Source organism: Penicillium alfredii (assembly GCF_028826965.1).
Source record: "Penicillium alfredii strain IBT 34128 chromosome Unknown utg000009l_segment0_segment0, whole genome shotgun sequence".
Classification (NCBI taxonomy): Eukaryota; Fungi; Ascomycota; class Eurotiomycetes; order Eurotiales; family Aspergillaceae; genus Penicillium; species Penicillium alfredii.
Window position 1 is genome coordinate 1,243,430 of NW_026622706.1, and position 21,310 is coordinate 1,264,739.

Below are 21,310 nucleotides of genomic sequence, written 5' to 3' on the forward strand. Positions count from 1 at the left end.
ATGAGGTCACTCATCTCGGAATTGCAGAAGGTGAGTTTGTATCTTTCGATTCTTTTCTTGGATAATTAATTACAAATAGAATCTGAGGACCTATGAAATTGACGCCGAAAATGACCACTTTTAAGGCCAGAAACGGCCGCCTTTCCACCCCGTAACTTCCAGCGGTAAACCGCCGCTTGACAGCCTATTACCCTAGACTACTACTATTCTGTACCCGTCTAGCACTGTTAGTTATCCTCTAGTCCTGATATTAGCGCTCGACCTCAATAGTTGTTCCCTTAGTTTCCACTCGCGACTAAAACGACGCCGAAAATAGCTCCCCTCCCTTTTCGCCTATCTAATCGGGCGTCTATAAGATATTTATTTTCCCTTTTTTAGTATCCTTATACCCTTCTATTCTTTTATCCTTATTTTTTAACCCCTAAAATTAATCTTAACGTGATTATCTTCTAGAATATAAACTCGAAACCCTATCTTTATAGTATTAGCTTCTATACTCTTTATTTAACTTAAAGAGTATTAATATTAGATCAATCCTATTCTCTATAAAGAGACTCGAGTTAGATTAGAATATTTTCGTAGCCTTAGATAGCTCCCCTTAAATTTTAAGCTAAAGACGCCAGTAGATATTACTATTATCGAATATTATTAACGGAAATAAGTTTTCCCTTAGTTAGAAAAAGCCCCGTAGTTAGAGAATAATACGAGAATAGATATTGTATCTAATCGAACGAGGACTATATAGACTATCTGCTTTCGGAGGATTAAAGAATTGTAAAGAATATACTTGTTAGGGTATAAGGCCTATCGATCAGATAAAGAAACAAGGGGAAGGAGTAAGGGAAAACAGTATATCTTTATTACTGTTAAGACTGAATATTGTCTTGCTAGCTAGATACGAGAGTGTCAATTTATTATATAGTATCTTCGTAACTCCACGTATTATCGATAATATAAACGATAGGGTCTCTATTATGTATCGTGATTATTCCACTGTAGAGTAGATTAAGCAACAAGTTTCGACTTTCTTTAGGATTATATGATATTACCTAATTTACCCCTTCCTTTAGTTAGGAATAACCTTATATCTTGCTATCTTAGTAGATCTTTTATAATTATCCCCCCTTTTAAGGTTAGGTAGCCTTAACTAATGCGTTTATTTTATTGCTATAATAAAGACGCGTTAAATTATATATTTTAAGTCTTTATTTATATTTTTAAGTAGTATTTTATAATATTTAGGTAGATTAGAATTAGGGTTTTAAGATAGGCCTTAAACCCCTAGTTTTAATAGGGGTATTTAGAACCTTAGTTCTAATAGATTTATATAGAGAAGAAAATAAAGAATAATATACTTTATCTACCGCTAAGGTCTAATTAATAATACTTAAAGATATTATTATCTTAACTCTTACATTTTCGTTCTAAGGCTTATATCTAGGTATTATTCCTAGGTAGTAGTAGCTAGGGCTTATTTATCTTATTTATTTTGTTTACTTTATTTAGCCCTCTCTTATTATTAATTATAGTATCTTACTTTTTAGTATTACTAATTCAGTTAATCTTAACTTTATTAAGCTTTTTATCCTTTTTTTCTTTATAGCTTCTATTTTATTATAAAAGAAGAATTTCTTAAAAAGCCTTATTTTCTATTTTTTAATATTAAATCTTAAAGTATAAAGAAATATTATTAACTTTTTAATTATCTACGATTTTATTCTCCCTTAACGATAATAATCTTCTTCAATAATATTTCACATGCGTTCAAAGTAGCTGTGAACTAGCCAACTTGTGAGCAATGACAGCAGCAGACCCCACACCACGTACTCTACTACTATCCCGCTTCCTTTATCGGCTGACATGACCATGCCTGTGAGGACTGCAGTTCCTATCCCAATTACCATGAATGTTTTCTGGTACTTGTCACCTTCATTACTGCGGTATAGGATTGAAACCGAGCAAGTGTATATAACTCCAGTCGGAAGAATTATTTGGTGTGGCAAACAAAAGCTTGGACCGGGATCTTCACATAACTATAGACAGGTTAGCAAATTAGTGAGTTAACCAGACACAAAGACACAGCCACAGGTGGCCCCAAACAATAAACTAAGCCTCGCCCCCTCCAAGATTTCTCCTCCATTCTAGGGTTGGTATGCCACTTACTGAAGAGGATGATATTAACGTCGCTGAACATGTTCCAAGAATAGCAGATACCAAACGCCAATATTTGACGTTTTCGTGGGGAAGAATTGTCATCTTGACGTCGGTCTGCATGAATACATGTCAAATTCGTCCTGAACAGGTGTAGCCGGCTGATGGAAGGGATAAGTTAGAAATACCTGGTTGAAAAGGTATTATGGTGGAGAATATGAAGTGGCCGACGGTTTTAGAACCAGAATGATAAAGCTCGGGTTTGGAATTTTGTAATGGAGTAATGGCGAGTGGACTTCCGCTGACCAATGAAAGGAAGTTAAGAGTATTCACGTTTTATATTGGGCATGCGGGTAAAAGAGATTGATGGATTTCATTTTTAAGAGAAGCGCATGAAGTGTGAAGTTGTCTTGTCTTTATAGTCAATCGCTCGCAGAGAACTGAATTCCCAACTCTCCACATAAATAATAGTCACATGTCGGGCCTTGGACTTGGGCAACTAGCGCAATGTGCAAGCCACAATCTGCGGGATGAACAACCACTTCGAGAGCTTGAGACTCATTAACACAATAGGGCTACCTTTTCATGTGGCATTGTTATGAGTAGTATGCAGTTCACACATCTACATTTCGAAGTCCAGGAATCATTTTGAGGGGCTTAAAAATTGTGCAACCTCCGATTTGCCCAGACCATTTCTACCCTTTATTCGACAAGAATACAAGTCTGCTCCAGACTTCTGTCCTTGTCTTTGGCCATTTTACTCATATTTTGAGCGCTTCGTTGGCTACCTGAAACACCTCGATTGGCGTAAGCTCTGCCTGAAATAAGGCTGTTGATGTCGCCCTTCTTTCGAGGAACTTAGTCCATTCGACCACGTTTCAGTTGGGCTTTCGCAAATAGCCAATTCATGCAGGGTTCCGAACGTTTGGATATCGAGGCCGACATGTCAACCTACATTAGCATGACGACCCCACATGCCCACCAGCTCTGTTTCCCTTTTTTCTCTCTTACTGCAATTAAAAAGCGTCAGCGGAAAGGGGTGCTCTCCTTGCTACCCAATGGCTATACAAGCCGAGCCTATTGGCTCTAACTTGGTTGGAAACTCAACATGTCAGACCCACTTCCATTTTTAGGAACCCCCTTTTGAGCCTCTCCTTTCTGTTTCCATTACCTAGCCAGACTCATCTGACGTCGCCGACTGCACTTGCAAAAGGACAGTATGGATCAGCAGCCACCCAATCTCTGCGCTGCCACACTCATCCCTCCTTGTCGAGTATTGATCCTATTGGAAACACGTCTTCCGCCTCACTTGAACTTGGGCGCGCATCACTCTATCACGATTTTTCTTGAAGGGGGAAGGAGACGTGGGGGAGTTCTACTAGAACGATAAAAAGCGAACGGCTTCCTCAATACTGGGACCATCTATTCCAACTCATCGTCCATTCCTTATGATGCCTCAACGCCGGCTGTGACTGACGCTCCGAACGGATTCTGGCCTGTCTCTTCCAAGCTATTATCCACTCCTTGTGATCCCTCAATGCCGGCTGTGACTGATGCTCCGAATGGATTCCGGCCTGTCTCTTCCAAGCTATTATCCACTCCTTGTGATCCCTCAATGCCAGCTGTGACTGATGCTCCGAATGGATTCCGGCCTGTCTCTTCCAAGCTATTATCCACTCCTTGTGATCCCTCAATGCCAGCTGTGACTGATGCTCCGAATGGATTCCGGCCTGTCTCTTCCAAGCTATTATCCACTCCTTGTGATCCCTCAATGCCAGCTGTGACTGATGCTCCGAATGGATTCCGGCCTGTCTCTTCCAAGCTATTATCCACTCCTTGTGATCCCTCAATGCCGGCTGTGACTGATGCTCCGAACGGATTCCGGCCTGTCTCTTCCAAGCTATCATCCACTCCTTGTGATCCCTCAATGCCGGCTGTGACCAATACTCAGAACCAAGGTAGGCCTATCTGTTCCAACTTGTCATCCACTCCTACTGACACCTTGTGCTAGTGGAACGTGTGACAACCGAGAATAGAGACGAAGATTTATCTACAAAGAAAACTGTAACTGCGGAAATATGTTCCTGGTTTGAAAGATCCTTGCGCCGACAGAGACCAACCACCGTTGTGTTAGCAAGCATTCCGGCATCGTTGGTGACAGGTATTCTTGCATGGAGCGTGGATCATAACGTCGCGTCAGGGTTTACAGCGTGGAGCGCGAGCTTCACACTTGCCAATCTCATTGCAACACACGTGGTCGTGCATCGGACTCACGAGCGAGATGAGTACAGCAACCTTCAGCAATATGGAGACAATAATGCATAGTATGTGTCCGTTGATAAAAGACTTATCCCGAGACCTGGACTATATTTATGTACAGCCAATGATGTCATGGAAATTGTGACACGCCAAGTTCTGAACCATTCTACTAGCGAAGCAAATTAACAAATAATATAGTCCTCTATTACTGTCTTGTTGGACGATGGGATTGTGATAAAGACAATGGAATCCTTACGGCCCCTTGGAAACCCTATCTAAATCAAAAGCCAGCACACCTCAACAAAAAACCCGGTCATCCCAAGGTCCCAACTAAGCTTGACTACATGAAAAGCTTCAAGTTAACAACCTGAGGAAGAGGGTCTTGAATGAGCTGATACTAGCTTGATACTTGTACTACTAGATAAATCTAAACAGCCTTAGAAGTGCCGACTCCATGGTCCAGGACTACTTAATCTATGGATAGTTATCTCGTCTTCAAAGTGAGCATAAAGCGTGGAAACCTGGAAGTATATACATCGTTTAGGTAGGCAACTGCCAAGTCTTTAAGGCAGCCGAAGTTGCCCCAATGCAGCCCGCCGCTAAACCCAATGTGGCCTAGCCACCTCAGCCCTGTCTTATTTGGCCCCATCACGTGACCCATCATCAGCCCCTGTGACGCTGCCGGAAGGCGGTCATCTGCGGATGGGTGCATGGTCCCCCAGATTTGTTCAACTCCCAAATCTCGTTCCAATTCCCTTTGTTGGTCCTTTCGGAATTGCTTCCTCAAATCCTTTGGCCTGCAGCATTCGAGAAAACCCCCAGTCTGGCCATACATAACTCTCCTTGGCTGCTCCACTTTACCCCAAACGTGGCTAAAGCCTCATCGGAGGGCTGTCAAGTCGCATGCAACCAGGGTCTGCGAACAGTGCCGTGGAGAACAACATAGGCTCCTGGCGGTTAGATCCATGAGCCATTCTTCATCTCCTTTACCTCTGAATCAACTCCTACTCTGCTCATAGTGCCCTTTTTTTTTCCTATATTTTTTGGATGGGCGGGTCCTTGTTAGCGTCTCCGCTTATCTGTTATCTTTTTTTGGCGGCGAGGAACACCGAGTCAGGCAAGGTCCGGCCCCTGACTGCCGAGCAACCCATTCCAAAAATAAACCAGCCGACTTCACCACCGACATTGTGGCTTCGGAGATCATTGAGCTTGCAGAGCCACGGGTGACTTCAACCCCGAAGACGGTTCGCGACTCACAAGACTCCGACGAGATGGGTGCCAATCGCCCCCCATTCCACCGACCCACGAATGGCCGATCGCAGCAGCCGCTTCTCAAAGATGACCACCACGGCCGTCTATCCCGGTCGAGCTTCGGCAATGGCCACGCAGAGGACAGGCCCATGCTGCACCATACGCGACGACCCACGATCCGGAGCCCCGAACACGACGCGGCCCAGGTAACGCGGAAAAAGTACATGATTGCATCGGGCTTTCTTCTGTTGAGTCTGGCCAGTTTTGTGGTCCAGACGGAAACTGCTACATACATTCAGAATGAGCTGGGTTGGAAGAAGCCGTACTGCATGCTGTAAGTTTTGGACACACGATGATGATCGGCCTGCCGACTGCGACCCTTCCCATGAGACCCCCCCCTCCCCCGTTCGCCGGAATGTAATCGCTTACCACTCCATTCCCTCCAATATGCAGTTACATCACCCATGGTTCCTGGGCACTGCTCTGGCCGGTCCAGCTCGGTATCCTTCGACTCCAAAAGCGAAAACTTTCATGGGAAGCATTTTGGCGCCGCCATGTCTCTCTGATTCGAACGACTGCCCAGATGGTAGAATCCCAGAATGTTCATGTCAACACTGGCCCCTTCTACCACTCACCGGTACCCTACATCTTGAAGACCACGGCCTTTGTGACGACTGCGCTCACTGTCGCGGGTGGTTCGTGGTACGTGGCGGTCAACATGACTACGGCCAGTGACCTGACAGCCATCTACAACTGTTCGGCCTTCTTCGCCTACGCCTTTTCGATCCCGCTCCTGAAAGAGAAGCTGCGCTTCGACAAGGTGTTTTCGGTGGCGGTGGCCACGCTGGGCGTGATGGTCGTTGCATACGGGGACCGACCAGCGAAGAAAGTTTCGAAGGGAGGCACCACTTCCGATGATGAGGCGGGCAACCGCCTTCTTGGCAACCTTGTCATTGGCATCGGCAGCATTCTCTATGGGCTGTACGAGGTGCTGTACAAGCGGTTCGCCTGCCCTCCGGAGGGGACGAGTCCTGGCCGAGGGACTATCTTCGCCAACACCTTCGGCAGCCTGATCGGCTGTTTCACCCTGTTGGTTCTTTGGGTGCCGCTGCCATTTTTGCACGTCCTGGGATGGGAGGCCTTTGAGTGGCCGACGGGCGAGGCAGCCTGGATGCTCCTCATTTCCGTCTGTGCCAATGCCAGTGAGTAGCTCCACCAAATTGCCTATTATGTTTACCACCAGTTTCAGTTTAAGATACTAACATCTGCTCTCAGCATTCTCGGGCTCCTTCCTTGTCCTCATCTCTCTCACGTCTCCCGTTCTCTCATCCGTCGCCGCCCTTCTCACCATCTTCCTCGTTGCTCTCGTGGACTGGTTCCGGACCGGAGAATCGCTCTCCGGGGCGTCCATCTTTGGAGGCATCTTGATCATGGTGGCCTTCTTCCTTCTGAGTTGGAGCACCTATCGGGAGCTGAAGGAGGAGCGGAAGAAGGATCTAGAGAATGACGAGGTTGAATCCGACAGTGATGACTAGTGGCATGGCGTGGAATTTTCTATACAGCATGGTGTTTTGTTTTGCTGTTAGCGTCTGTGTTTTTGGTTCTTGGATTTCTTGTACAGTACATATATAGCATCGATGCAATGAGTTTTATAGATTTGAATCTGGGATTCTTTTGGATACTACTGACATATCAAGTGCATCTCAACCAACAGGTATAAATTCAGTAACGTAAAAAATAAAAATAAAAATAAAACATGATTCAACGAATCTACATAGAACCTATAGAATGAATCTTTTGTTGGAGCAGTGATTTTTTATAAATATGAAGCTGAGATATTCCTTTGCCTTGTCTCGGCAAGAGAGTACAGTAGAAATTACTTCGACACATGTCCAAGTGCAAGCTTGGATAGTTCAAATATAGAGCCGTAGAGCAAGACAATAAAACAAGTAAAGAAGAAACCTGCTGTATCTATGCATCTCATCTGACAGATGATTCGTATTAATACAAATGAAAATATAATGCCCACTCCATCTAAGCCATAGCCTGAACAGCAGCAACAACACCTGCCACAATGCCAGCAGAAACCCCAAGCGCACCACCAGCAATCGAGCTACCAGAGTTAGGCTTGCTGCTAGAATCACCACCAGACGTAGTAGTGCCCGACGACTCGGAGGCACCCTTCGCAGTCGACTGCGTAGTATTCGAAGCCGTAGAGAGAGTAGCGGGATTTTTATCCTTCTTGAAGACCACCAGATTCGCCGAGAAGAGACTGGCGGCGCTAATCTGCTCCTCGATATCGGCGCTGCCGTCCCACTCGGTGTCATACCAGCGCCGGCCACAGAGAGTGTGGTTGCTGCCGCCGGAGCACTGCTTCGCGGCGCCCACGGCTGAGCCCTGCAGTCGCGGGAGAATGTCGGATGCGGTGTGGGAGGCGACGATGCTGGTGAAGACGAGGTCGGAGGCGAGAATGCCCTTGAAGATGTCTTGATTGGGGCCACAGAGCATCTTGGGCTCGCACGTCACCTCGGACATGATCTTGCCGCCATGCTTCTCGGGGAAGAAGGAGTCGAAGGTGGTTTTCAGGAGGCCGTCGAGGCCCAGCCGCCACTTGTGTTCGTTGCCTTTTGTCTGTTCTTTCTGTCAGCGAGTTTTTCTTCTTTATTTGCTTCTTCTTTACAGTCCCAGCATGAAATAGGGATCATGCACTAACCATGTTGTACATGTACGCCGCGCCGCTGATGTACGGTCCGTAGTTGTAGGTCCACTGTTCATGGCTCGATCTCTTGCAGCTGCCTTCCACGAGAACACTGTCCGCAACGCGCCAGCTCTTAGTATCCAGCAGCGCCGTGCCCGCGCTCCAATCCCAGATCTTCTCCGCCCAGTGGGCGTACGTCTGGTTATCCGTGTAGCGAGCCAAGCGCGCAGAGAGCTGGAACAGCCCCCCGTTTTCGCGGGCATTCTTCATCGTGTACCCGCTCTGGGTCGGCTCGATAGCCCAGCGCATGCCGCCATCACAGGACGTGTTATCCCAGCGCGCGACCTGGGAATTGAACACGTTCTCGGCCAGGGATATCCACGAGGGCATCGACGATGACTCGCGCGGGTAGTTGAGCTCGGCGGCGGTCATGGCGGCCAGGCCCCAGGTCATTTGGTCGTCGTTGACGAATCCCGGACTTTTCTGCGGCATGTAGTCGTTGGCTTTGCCGCGCTGGTCGTACATGCCCTGGCTGACGGCCGCGTTGTTGGATGCGTCGCCTGTGAAGTACCAGTACTGCATCAGGGTCGAGAAGAAGATCCCGTTCTCCCACCAAGTCCGGGGGGATTGCTTTGGATTCGAGCTCGTCTGGTTGGCTGTGTAGTTGGACATGGTGTTGAATACGGCTGTGGCGGCCGCATCTTTGATCGACTCTGTTCTATGTTAGAGTGATGAATTCATAAGATTGAGGATCTCAAAAAACATACGCTCTTTGTGGATATCAAGTTCAATGGCACATGCTGTGCCCGTCAGCAGAGCGACGGCCACGGCGGCGGCTCCGATATTGCCTCCCAACATCTTGTTCCTCGCTCGACCTCTCGGAATTTGAGAACCACGAGAAATAAAAGGACAGAAAAAAAAGGACAATCCCTGTCTCACCACGGGAGTGAAGCTTTTTTTAAGGGCCGAAGCCACGATTTGACTAGTGAGCTTAGCGCATGTTTAGGACGAATCCGATCCTATTATTGCCGAAGTACAACGCCCGAAGGAGCTGGCCTTGCGAGTGGAGATGAGGGTCTACGAAGGGAATTTGGAGGTGGACCTTGATTGAAAAGGGCCCTTTTTTTGAGACATTTAATCTCGGTAGTTTGGTCCGTCGAGGCCGACTGAGTCTGGTATTGACCCACTCACTACTCAAGTCAGCCCTAAGATAGTGCAGCTGTAATCTTGAGCGCTTTTCTAATAGCGTGAATTCGGGAAATTGGGAAAATCTTTATGCATTTATCAGAACGCTAATGGAAGGAATTGCTTAGACTTTACCATAGCTGATTTTGGTAGATTTATATTTGCGTTTCATCTACATTCTTGAAGCATCACCAACTATATTTACAGTTCCAGGCCCACCAACATAGCTCCAGAATTCAAAGGGGTATCAAAGTAAAAGCAAAAGAAAAAAAATATCCACATAGTGAAATCAGCTCTGCCATCTAAACCGTCCCTCCTTGAGGGTCTTCACCACGCCCAGCGGCATGAACTCGCGATTCACTGCAGCCAGACTGCCATACGTGCGCACCATCTCGTCATGATACAGCTCCGCAGCCCAGCGCCAGTAGGGGGACATCTGACTCCAGACCGCAGAGATAGAGCTCTTGTCACTGAGTTTACCCGTCAGCTCAGACTGACTCTTAGTAAAGCGACTTGTCTGCTCGACGCTTCTTTCTTCGGGCACGGTAGTTAGGGCCCGGTACGCGGTGCGGAACGCGCCGCTGTAGGTCTCGGCGTGCTTGGTGTATTCCTCGAGCGACATGAAGGACTCGGAATCACCGCTGGGCTTGTTCCAGGGTGAGGAGTACGTGTCCGGGCCGAGGCGCTCGAACTTGTCCTTGGCGCGTCGGTACTGCTTCTCGTCTTCGAGGGCGGCCTTGTGGATTTGTCGCTGTGGGGTTTGCTTGATGTTTTCGCGCATGGCGAGGAGTCGGATGAAGGGGTTGAGGAGCCCGAGCCCGCCCAGCTCTACGGGGTAGTAGAAGAAGCCCTCGGGGAGGTTGTGGATGTCGAACCGGTCTGCGAGTACGCCGCGCAGGTGGTCGGTGATGCCGCGGCCTGTGCTAGAGACCGTGCTGTTGAAAAGGGCACTTTCGATGCGGCTGAGCGTTGACACAGCCATGTCGATGTGATCTCGCCCGAAACACATGGCCGGCGTGGCAAAGTTATTGGTGAAGAACCGCCCGAAGTAGCTGTTCCAGGCTTGCACCCAGGAAAATACGCTCTTGCACGACTTCAGCTGGCGGGACAGCTCTTCAATATGCTGGTCCACCTGCGCCTGGTCGATGACGAACTTGCCTTGCTGCGCATCGAGAACTAAGAAGCCCCAGCGGATGTCTCCGACAGGAAGATCCGAGTTCTTTTGGTTCTCTTCCTTGCCCATCCGCACAGTGCCCGTCTTTTCTTCGTTGAAGGTTAGGCCCACCACGTTGGCAAACTTGGTCATAGCTGCCCATGCCTTAGAACAGGTGTCTTCAGTACCCCAGAACCAGAAGTCGTCGTGCAACCGGTAGAGCAAGGCACCGTTCGTGCTCTGATTGACTGCATAGTCCATGCAGAAAAGCACAGACTCTCCGAAACAGTCCGACAGCGTGTGGCTCATTGGAAGGCCGCGCTTGCGGACTCGAACCGAGGCACCCGGGCCATCTTGGGCAAACTTGAGGGGTGCCTCCAGGAAGACATCGAAGAAGTCCAGCCAGACCCTGGGGACGCCAAAGTACTCCAGCACCGTGAGCATCGTGGTGTGGGACATGGAAGGGCCAAACCACTGGAAGTCAGAGCGGACCGCGGTGAACTCCCCCCACTGGCTCTTGTGGATGATAGACTCGGTGATGAGGAGGTGGAGGAGAGAGTGCTTTGTGTCCAGGGCACTTTTCCCTTTGGACTCGTCGTCGTAACTCCGAGCACCCTCGCTAGTCGACTCGGGGAGTTGGCTCATGAAATATTGATCTCGGTATGTTTCCTCACGCAACGCGTTGATGTTGTGCGGACTGGGGTTGCTCGACCCCAGGAAATATTTGCGTCTTTTACGGTCCTCCTCCGAGATCTCCTGACGGAGAGGACTCCACGCCTCGGACCGTAGGAACCGCTCAAACGCTTTTCTGAGCTTGACAGCCCACATGGATCCAATATACTGCAGCATAAGACTGTCAAGCAGACCCTCGTCCATAAACACACGGTACTTCCCGTTCAGCTGGCGACGCATCTCGACGGGGATGCCCCCTCCCCCCAGTCCCAGCTCTCCAGCGACGCCAGGCGCATGTTGAGCACATCGGCCACTTCCTGGGCGACCTCATTGCTGCGCATGAACTCTTTGAGAATGGTGGTCTTCTCGTTGCTGAGTAGGTCCGTTTTCATCAGCGCCTGCGAAACCCATCGCAGCTCGTCCACATCGAGCCACTCTCCCCTCGCGGCGAACTCGGTCCCGAATTTCTGCAGGCTTCCTCGGAGCTCTTTGAGGGCTTGCCGTGACATCTGGGTCTGATTGAACAGCCCGTCAAGATACGACCGGATGTTCTCGTAGTCGGCGTGGGTGTCTGCCGTGAAGACCAACGACTCCCATGTAGCCCGCTGCTCGTGCTCGGCACATCCCACCTTCTCGAAACTCGAGTCGGACGTGCTCGAATCAGTGGTCTCAGCGGCACTGTCTGGTGCAGACTTCGCGGACTGTTCATCCAAGTGCGCCAGCCACTCCGTGACCAGTTGGCTGTAAAATGCGGCATGCTCGTGCTTCAACTCCAGGTACCGCACCTCGCTTTCCAGCCGCGCGATCCAGTCCCGGAGACTCGTCTCCGAGATCGAAGTGTCGTATCGGCTCTGCAGGAGGAAGCGCCGGATGTTGGTGTGATCCTTGTGGTCCAATTGGCCCATTCCCGGTGTCGCGACCGGCTCGTCGGACTCGGAGCTCGAACCATCATCGTCGTCCAAGTCCATATCGTCTTTGTCGAGCGTGCTTTTGGGAAACCCTTTCAGTTGAGAGATTCCCTCCAGTAGTACATGGACCTGCGCCCGCAGGTCCGGTGCGGCTTGGGCGGATTCCAAGATCTGATCTTTGCGCTTGTCGAATAGTGTGCGTTGCTTGGACAACTCCTTGATCTTGGTGGCGGTGATAGACTTGAGTGTCTGGGGGAGAGCTGCACTGGAAGCCATGATGGTTCTTAAAGAAAGACAAGAAAAAGATCTGTTGGCCCCAGGCTCGATGGTTCGAGAGGAAGCTATGTTGATCGGAAGACTCTAAGGGAGTTGATACAACTTAAATATCCTGATAGAGGTACCCTATCTATCGACTAATGACTCAAAGTTTCCCAGTCTTGTAGAGATTTCAAGTAACAAAGTGGCGGTGATCTCATTTGAGGCGTGGCGGGCACTCGAATCGTCGCTGGTTTGCATGTTGGCTCCACTGCGGACACCCAAACAGGTATGACTCGCGTTGAGATCGTCGGGCGGTGCTGGGAGATGTGTGGATGCCGAAGAAGATTACGAAACTACGAATGAGGGTAAGAATGAGAATGAGAACGAAAATTACATGTTTACTGCATCTACTAAGTTGTTCGCCGAAGAAGGGAACTATAGATTACCGGGGTATATCCCGATGAACATCTAGTCGACCTCACCTCTTGAATGCCTCAAGAAGCCCACGAAGTCGCTTCTTCTCATGCTCTCCGCCAAAAATCACATCCACCGACTTCAAGCTCATGTCCCATAAGTCATCCCGGCTAAGGTCAAAATGCTGCGCCGCGAGCAAGTACTCGTGCGAGACCGGGCTGCAGAAGAAGCCGACATCGTCGGTCTAATTCAACAGATAATATAAGCAGCAATCAGCCACGGATTCCAATAAGAAACAAAGAAAGTCAAAAAGAAAGTCAGGGAGTAAGCATAAAACACAAGAGACTTACACACAGAGCAATCGGGCAGGCCTCATGCCTCCAGTACCCGAAATGATGATCCAGAAACCCTCCATCGAACATTCTGGCATGCACATTGCACGACATGCATAGTTCCAGACCGAGTTTCCGCCGTGAAATCTCCCGTTTGAACTCATCAGGCACGTGGATAACATGCCCGAGCCGGTCAGGCTGGAACGAAAGCAAGGTCGCCAGTTCTCGCGGCTCGCCCGAGGCCGGTGTCTCGGCAAAGTGCAGCGTGATACCCAACCCATGGGCCTTGGCTTGAGCAAACGCGTCCTGGTAGATGCTGACATCGCCCTGTGTCGGGTTGCCGCAGAGATCAACCCCGACCACCCCGCGTGGTTTGTGGTGGATGGCAAGGTCGATGATCTCCAGGGCTTCGGTGGGCGTGGTGTTGCCCCGGTCCAGGGCCAGAATCAGGAACACGGACATGTCGTTTGTTTTAGAATGGAACTTGTCAATGCGGTCTAGGACTGTAGCGATGTATTCTTCTCTGGTGATGCTGGATTCACGAGATGCCCGCGGGATCGTCCGCAGCTCTAGGTATCGGACTCCGTCGTTGAAGAAGTCTTCAAGTACCGAGGTCGTGGCATAGGCGAGACTCTCCAGGTCATTGCAGAGTTGATAAATGGATTTGGAGAAGACTTGGAAGAATCTGTCCAAGGTTTGTGAATTGATGGCCTCAAATATTTCACGTCAGGGACCAGGACTTTCCCTACGTTTGAAGAGTATAGTCGACTTTGCCCAGCGGCATAGTGACTAGGGGATCCTCCACCTGCAGCGCGGGGTTCTGTTGCTTCTTGCGTTTCCATATCTCATGAAGGCATTTGCGACTGATGCTGCCACTCAGATGGGCATGGAGCTAGCGAGCTTGAATTAGCAGCGATGCGCCCCGCAGGCGCGGGGTGCATACCTCGACCTTGGGCAAAGCTTTGGTGAAGCTCGCGTCGACATCTCGACTGGCATCAGAGCTCAAGTGCTGGCTTTCAGAGTCCAAGCCACAATCCTTGGTCTCGAGTGAGGTAGTGGCCTGGGGTTCAGCGGCATCCATTATACGCCGGCACGGATGGTTGCGGAAGGTGGGCAGGCCAGAGCGAGAGGCAATTGATTACACGCGATCACCTCGACTATTCAAGTATTCAACCATGTTCGTTGTCCTTGCCTCGTCAATTTCTTCTAGTTTTACTTTCTCTACTACTTCTAGCTCTTGAATATCACCGTTTAATGGACCCAGATCCACCGCACATCCCCACAACCATGGACCAGCTCTCGTATTTTGGCATCCGAATACTTCCACAGGAATTAGAAGCTAGGCGATTACATAGAGTGTATTGTATCAGTCCTGGACCACAGTCCTATCCTGTATTTCCCAGTCATTCCTCGTTATTATTAGAAGATGAAAAGTGAGCTCCATATTTCTATTAATATAATACTAATAATGATACTAGTATTAAAATAATAACTTCCCCATACAGTATTAATCTGCCCTGACGAGATTTCCGGCCCGCTTAGCTAGTACTTGAGCCCTCCCTGCCACAGGATTTGTGTGCTCTCGGTTTCGCATAAATTGCGCTTGGGGTTCCCGAGGGTAATGAAAAGTGGAGCTGCGAAGAGGAAGACCACACATTTCTCTTCTATTTATTACAGATAGATTCAGTCAATTCGATAGTATCACTATATTCCTAACAAGCGGGAGCCTGGAACCGGGAGAGAAAGAAAATCCAATATAACCCAGATCAAGGCCCAAATACGCCACGAGTCATCGACATGGAAAGGCATAGTCCCAAACAGCATCGCTGAACGAAGCACGCCAAGGCACACAGTTCTCCCACAATTGTTGGTTGATGACGGCCCCGAACTATCTGAATATAGAGACGCAGGACCCAGTTCGCCTTGCAACCCGACAGGAGCGAGAAAAAAATAGACTGCCGGCCCCACTCAGGATTTGCAAGATCTTCGTGATATGTATGTTAGCTGTTAGTATAGATGCCAACCGCCCCTCGGAGACTGAGCAATCGAATGACAAGCGGGTGTTGCTATTTCGGGGTCGTAAATATCAATCAAGAGCTAATAGTCGATAAGCATTCTAAAAGCCACGTTGTCCATAAGCAGTTGAGTACCGCTAGTGTTTCTTTTTTAGCCCCCAGAACCCAGAACCTGACTATGAACCACAGAGGCGGGTCGTGTTCGGCCCCGGTATCCGCGGGCTTTGTTCCTTGGGGCTGGTGCTGAATTCCTGGTATCTGGTGTGATCATCAAGACGAGAATACCATTACCTTGTACCGATAGAGAGAGTGTGGGGGGATGCTTCGTATAGGTTATTTCAAATTGTGTTCAAGTATGTCAAGCATTCAAGCATGCCCGTAGCGCAGGAATTGAGTGAATGAGAGTATGGAATAGAGCCAGGACGGGCCCGGAAAGGGTAACCAGAGCGATATCTGAGGCAGAGAGAAAAGAATAGCTGCAAGCTGCCTCGGGTGCTGGTGCCGATGCATGGCACACACACCCTCGACCTAACCCTGCGAGCTGGTAAAGAGCCGCCTGGGTTTTGCAGGGATTGATGACGGGGCCGGATCTTGGAATCGCACGGTCTCAACAATCCAGAATAGAAACCGGGGAGAAGGAATTGGGGGGACTTCCAAAGTAGGAAGTTAGAATATCTGACAGGAGACTTGCGACGGGATCCTAATATTAGAAACTTGGTTTGACAGCGGTTCCTTTGACCCCAAGGCTGGTACTGTATATGGCTTCCCCTGGTCTGTATTTTGCGTCTGAGTCAACATGGCAATTAATTAACTATGAGGGGTATAGTTCAAGGTATGACTCACTCAAGATCAGCGCTTGAATCGTGCAGGCACTGACTGACTGACTTTGCGAGCTGTTGCAGCTCATGCAGTCATTGTGACAATGTCAGAATTGACATCCACCAAGTAGACTGTACAGATCAGTAGGACAACAGCACACCAGCAGCATGTCTCGACCGGAAAACTCTTCTTTGAAACACAATTCCGTCATTGAGAATAGGACCAGGAGATTTTGCAATCCATGCTTCTTGGTTACACGGGGTGATGTGCGACAACCGCCTCGGTGGAGAAGTTCCGAGAGGTTGTTTAAAAAAGAAAAAGAAACAAAGAAACAAAGAAACAAAAAAAAAAAACAGTCAGCTCAGGGCTGAATGGACAGCGCCCAAAAGCCAACAAATGCGGGCGGAATCAAAATCCTGCACGTTGGGCACTGACCACAGCACGTTTTGTTGGAGAGCTGACGGCACCGGGATGCTGCATCGCAAAAGAGGTCCAAGGATGACGGAATGACTCCTCATGCATGGTGGCTGGCCAGTAGAGAGGCATAGAGCAGGGGTGTGAGGGTGTTGAGTTCAGCATCGAAGACGCATCGAAGGATCGCAAGGCTGAGCTGAGGGCTGCAGGGTGAAAAGGGTGAAACGGGATGGGGTGTTTGAGACGGGTGAGTCTTTTTTTGTTTTTAGTTTTATTTTTTATCTCTTTTCCGATGGCATTGCATTGCATGCACTGCAGTCATTAAGCCATGGAGACATACTCCGTCCATGCGTTGGCCCTATACATCATCATCAAACAGTCATCCAGTGGCAGCCTAAATATGTAAGCAGGAAATAACCGGCAAGAAGAGTATTTAAAAAACTAATTATCATACCTTACCTTTAGTAGGCAAATACCCTCCACGAACTACTCAACATGAAGGGGCGCATTGAGGCGTACTGGTTCCGTTCAGTTGGGCTCTTGTAATCTTACAGAGAGAGGAACTCCAAGGCAAAAGCTGATGGTTTGAATCCTTTGATCCGTTCTCTCGGTGCCGTTCGTTGTATTTCATTTTTCTCCTTGAGGTGATTTTCCCGAAAAGGATTGGGAGGCCAAAACTCGCTGGAATGGAGATGATAAGCAATCCCTCCCTTCTTCTCCTGAAGATCAGACCCATCAGGGGCAACATTGACTCTTGAATTAAAATTAAGATCCAACAGTAAGAATGTACCCCTGAAGGAACCGAGGTGAATCACCTACCTTGCATTATATCAGTCATTTCATACATATTCAATGTACAACAGTTTTTATTCTTATGATTGGGGGACATTTAATTGAGATCTCTCCCTGGAAATCATCCCTATCGGCTTACTTGACCACAAGGGGACAAAAGAACAATGGGGTCGGGTACCTTACAGCCCTTGAGATACAGTAATACTGTTACTGGTAAAGTAAAGTAAAGTAAAAAGAAGCGAATCCCACAAATTTCGCCTATACATCTTCATGATGTCATCCAAATGTATTGACTGAACACCTTCCCAAAAAGCATTGCCAGTGATCTGTGTAGAGTGGCAAAAATTGACTAGGAGGAAAAGTCCCAAGACTATAGGAATCTGAAACGAAGACCTAAAATAAAGAAGCCAAATAAGACCAAAACCCCTCTCAAAGGATCTAATCGATCTAACGTCGGGCGTGGTTAATTTAGTAGTATATGATCCCCCGCGGAAATCAAAGAGAATTGAACTTTTTTTTTTCTTTCACTTTTCACATACTGACTATGATCCCCCTATAGGGCAGGGACCTCACGGTATTAGGAAAAGCGGGGAGGGTTTTGGAGCTAGGGCTGTTGATCGTAGCAAGGAGCGGATGCGAGATTGAGTGGCCGGTATTACTTACATGTGCAGCGCATCGGTATCCTTGTACAAATGATGTATTATATCCATCCCACAAGATAAGAGAAGCCATCAAAGGTCATTCTCTATTTGTAGATCCAAACTCGGATCTGGAGCTAGGGGGATTCAGTGGCAATGGGTTGCGGGTTTTATATACATAGCTTGGAGCTCGCAAGTACTGTATATCATTTTGCGTTAGTAGCCATCTTAGCACAGAATAAATTGACAAGAGTATGCCAAGAAAGAGAAATAAATATATATGTTAAATTATTAAATTATTAAACATAGAACATCTGCAGAAATGTTCCACTAAACTACTCTCAGTGTGCCTAATGCACCTCATATAGGCAGACATATACGCCTTCCTTTTTCTGTGCCATTACCATGGCTTGACAAGTGAGAAAGACAGAGAGCGCTGAGTCCCCGAGAACGACCCTGTCATAGTGGATCCTGTTTCCACACTACACCGTTAAAGCCCCCCACCCAAGCCAATGGAAGACCCCAAGAAGCCGGACGGAATCATATACCTCGGATTACCCCGTTCTGTCACTGATCCCCAGTGTAGTGTAAGAGATCGAATCTTATTATTAGCCTCTTTCTGAGTATACAATAGAAGTAAAAATATAAAATAAAATAAGACTAAACAAAAAAAAATAAAGCGTAAATTAGGGGACCAATCTAAATGAGTCCGTCACCACTAGGAGATTCAACAGCCACTCACAGGGAATCTATCCGAGGGAACACCTCCACAGCACGTCACTGAGAAACCATATTTTTAAGAAGGAATGATTTGGATAGGCAGGTTGAACCCCCCCCCTCCTCCTCCCTCTTCCCGCGATCATCAAAGGATTAGCGGCAAACCGCTCGGTCGGATTCTCACTTGTGGGGACTTATTGTTCACAAGATCCAGCGGTGAAATCTTGACCTCATCAAGCCTAAAGCACGCCTGATTTTAGTTGTTTTTGCTGACGCTATACTTTAGCCTCTGATGATGAGAGTCTGAGGTGGTTGATAAGAATGTGGCGCCATTCAATGCATCATCATTATCATCCGGCGATGACCTGATCTTATCGAGTTGTGGGTTGAACCCGCCACAACCGCGATGGGTTGATAGCGCACGGATCGGTCGGATCATATGGTCGCCTCGGTTTACTCTCTTACTATAGACTATGAGTTCACTAGCTATTGAGTCATTTATTATTATAGGAAGTTCTCTGTATAGAATAAGAAGTAGTGCCTTCGTATCTATCTACACTGTTTACACCGTACCGTCTACAAGTGTGGTAGATGTGGTAGATACTGGTAGAATTACAGGTACTAGCCCCAAAATATAGAGACCCAATACCCGATGTATTTTCCCTTTTAAGATAATTTCAGCCAGCAAAGTCACATCACTTTGTAACATCCTGGATGCCCAGAGAAAGCGCCGCATAGACGGCACTAAAATCTCCCAGACACACAGCCTCTCAGATACGTGTCGGCAGGAGAGGTGCCATGAGGAGGTCCTAGTGCATACCTAACATCTGCACCAGAATCCCTATGGCTCTGGATGCGAAGAGCCCACTGCCTGTCATGTCGGGGCCACGCTAAATTTATTCTGCCCCCCTCGTCGCTGCGTTAGGCCACTTGCAGACTGACAGGATCAGGAGGGCAGGTGAGGGGTTTTCCATTTTGTGTATAGAGGGAATCAAGTCCGATAGTCAAGTTTGTTGAGGCGCCTCCGGCTACAGCGGCAGGATAGAGAGAGAAAGCGAGAAAGAGACTAGGGCTAAATCAAGGAATTGGAGAAATACAGCATGGCCAACTCACTTGATTGCGGGGTTGATTTTTCGTTTCTTTTTCTTTTTCTTCTTTTTCTTTTCTATTCTTCTTACTCCTTTATCTTTGATTAACCGAGCTGAACGTGACCAAACAATATGGAGCCTCGAGGGCCTGGGATACTACCAGACCGCCAATTTCTCGCGGTGAACGGAGCCAAGTCAAATACCGCGATCTCGCGGAGGGCCCACTGTCCATCTGCACCGCCTAAACCGTTTCACTGCCACCTCTCCAGCCTCAGTTTACGGTGTACAAACTCTTGACTTTTAAGGTTACCTCGTTACTGACTTTGGTAGGATCTCCTGTTGCGGTGTACCCTGCTGCACTACGACACCCCTCAATATGCTTTTCTTGTTCTATGACATCTATGATCGACTGGTGATACAGAGTGGGCTTTGTCTGCCGTCCTCTGTGCCTGGTCAACCGATTGGGCAGATGCCCAACTGTTGAACAGACAAAAAAAAAAAAAAGTCAAACCAAGACTTCATTCCGTCATTAATCTCTGGTATGGAGGATCCCGTTTCAGAGATCCAAACGCAGGAATCCGAGGGCTCCGCAAATCTTCCCCGGGGACCACCGTGTCGGTGCTGAGAGACGGGAAATACAGGTGGGCCTCTGATAATAATACCGAGTATGTGTATTGGGATTTCTTTCCTCTTTACTCCTTATTGGAACAACTTACTGTGGGCCAGAGACTAATGGAAAGCAATCAGCGATTCAGGCCCCAACTCCCGAGTGATTCCTTTAGGGTCAAAGAGAAAAAGAGAAAAGAGGGAAAAAAAAAAGAAAGAGAGAAAGAAACGTTGTCATCCCTCGTTTGCTCCCATCTCACACCTGAAACACTGATCGGCCCCCTCCAGTTGGCTGATAACATTCCCCAGGAAGTATCAGGATCGGCCAATGACGCTGAGAAGCATCTGCCTATGTGCGGTCATTCCACAAGGTCCGAAATGAGGGTTCCTATTTCCTATACCTCGTCTAGTAGGTAGGTAGGTTTGTAGTACGTTGATAGGGTGGAAAGGAGAAGATCATCCCTAGCACAAGAACAATAACCCGTTGCTATGCGTTTTTTTTTTGGTAGTTAAAGAGAGCTGTTTCCGCCCCATGTCCCCCGATCCTTTGTTCTAATCAAAGATCTCAGCCTCATGTCCTTTGGGCTATACATAGACCACTGTGGCTATATTCTAAGATTCTATTTTCGTTGACCCATGTGTTGAGGGAGAAACCCACTTCCGATTAAAAAAAAAAGATACCACACCCCCACTACTGCCTTACGGGACTTGAAGTACTTTTGGGTATAGATACGCAAGTATCTTGAATCAGCCACGTGTGTGTACACTCACAGAAAGAAGAAAAAAAGAGTCAAAAAAAAAAAAAGAAAAAGAAAAAGAGAAAAAGACAGAGCAAGAAAGAATTACGGGGCCAGGGTACCCTGACAGGTATTACCATACGAGTACCCAGTACCACCAGCCATACCGCTGGCCACAGTCCTCCTCAAGTACCCAGTACCCG

The 21,310-nt window shown here is 48.2% G+C and overlaps 3 protein-coding genes across 3 annotated transcripts; 1 reads left to right on the forward strand and 2 right to left on the reverse strand.

Moving 5' to 3' along the window:
• Nucleotides 1-5,681: 5,681 nt before the first annotated feature.
• Nucleotides 5,682-7,196, forward strand: NUU61_006390 (DMT family transporter; the record flags this gene model as incomplete). Its single annotated transcript, XM_056656918.1, has 3 exons — nt 5,682-5,995; nt 6,115-6,863; nt 6,937-7,196. The coding sequence occupies 3 exons, from the start codon at nt 5,682-5,684 to the stop codon at nt 7,194-7,196; spliced, it is 1,323 nt and encodes a 440-aa protein (XP_056509718.1).
• A 499-nt stretch (nt 7,197-7,695) lies between these two features.
• On the reverse strand, nt 7,696-9,217 carry NUU61_006391 (glycoside hydrolase family 76 protein; the record flags this gene model as incomplete). Its single annotated transcript, XM_056656919.1, has 3 exons — nt 7,696-8,292; nt 8,375-9,072; nt 9,127-9,217. The coding sequence occupies 3 exons, from the start codon at nt 9,215-9,217 to the stop codon at nt 7,696-7,698; spliced, it is 1,386 nt and encodes a 461-aa protein (XP_056509719.1).
• Nucleotides 9,218-9,833: 616 nt separating this feature from the next.
• NUU61_006392 (uncharacterized protein) lies at nt 9,834-14,362 on the reverse strand (the record flags this gene model as incomplete). Its single annotated transcript, XM_056656920.1, has 6 exons — nt 9,834-11,550; nt 11,616-12,542; nt 13,018-13,193; nt 13,300-13,966; nt 14,031-14,173; nt 14,225-14,362. 6 exons carry the CDS (start codon nt 14,360-14,362, stop codon nt 9,834-9,836), a joined length of 3,768 nt encoding a protein of 1,255 aa, XP_056509720.1.
• Nucleotides 14,363-21,310: the final 6,948 nt, after the last annotated feature.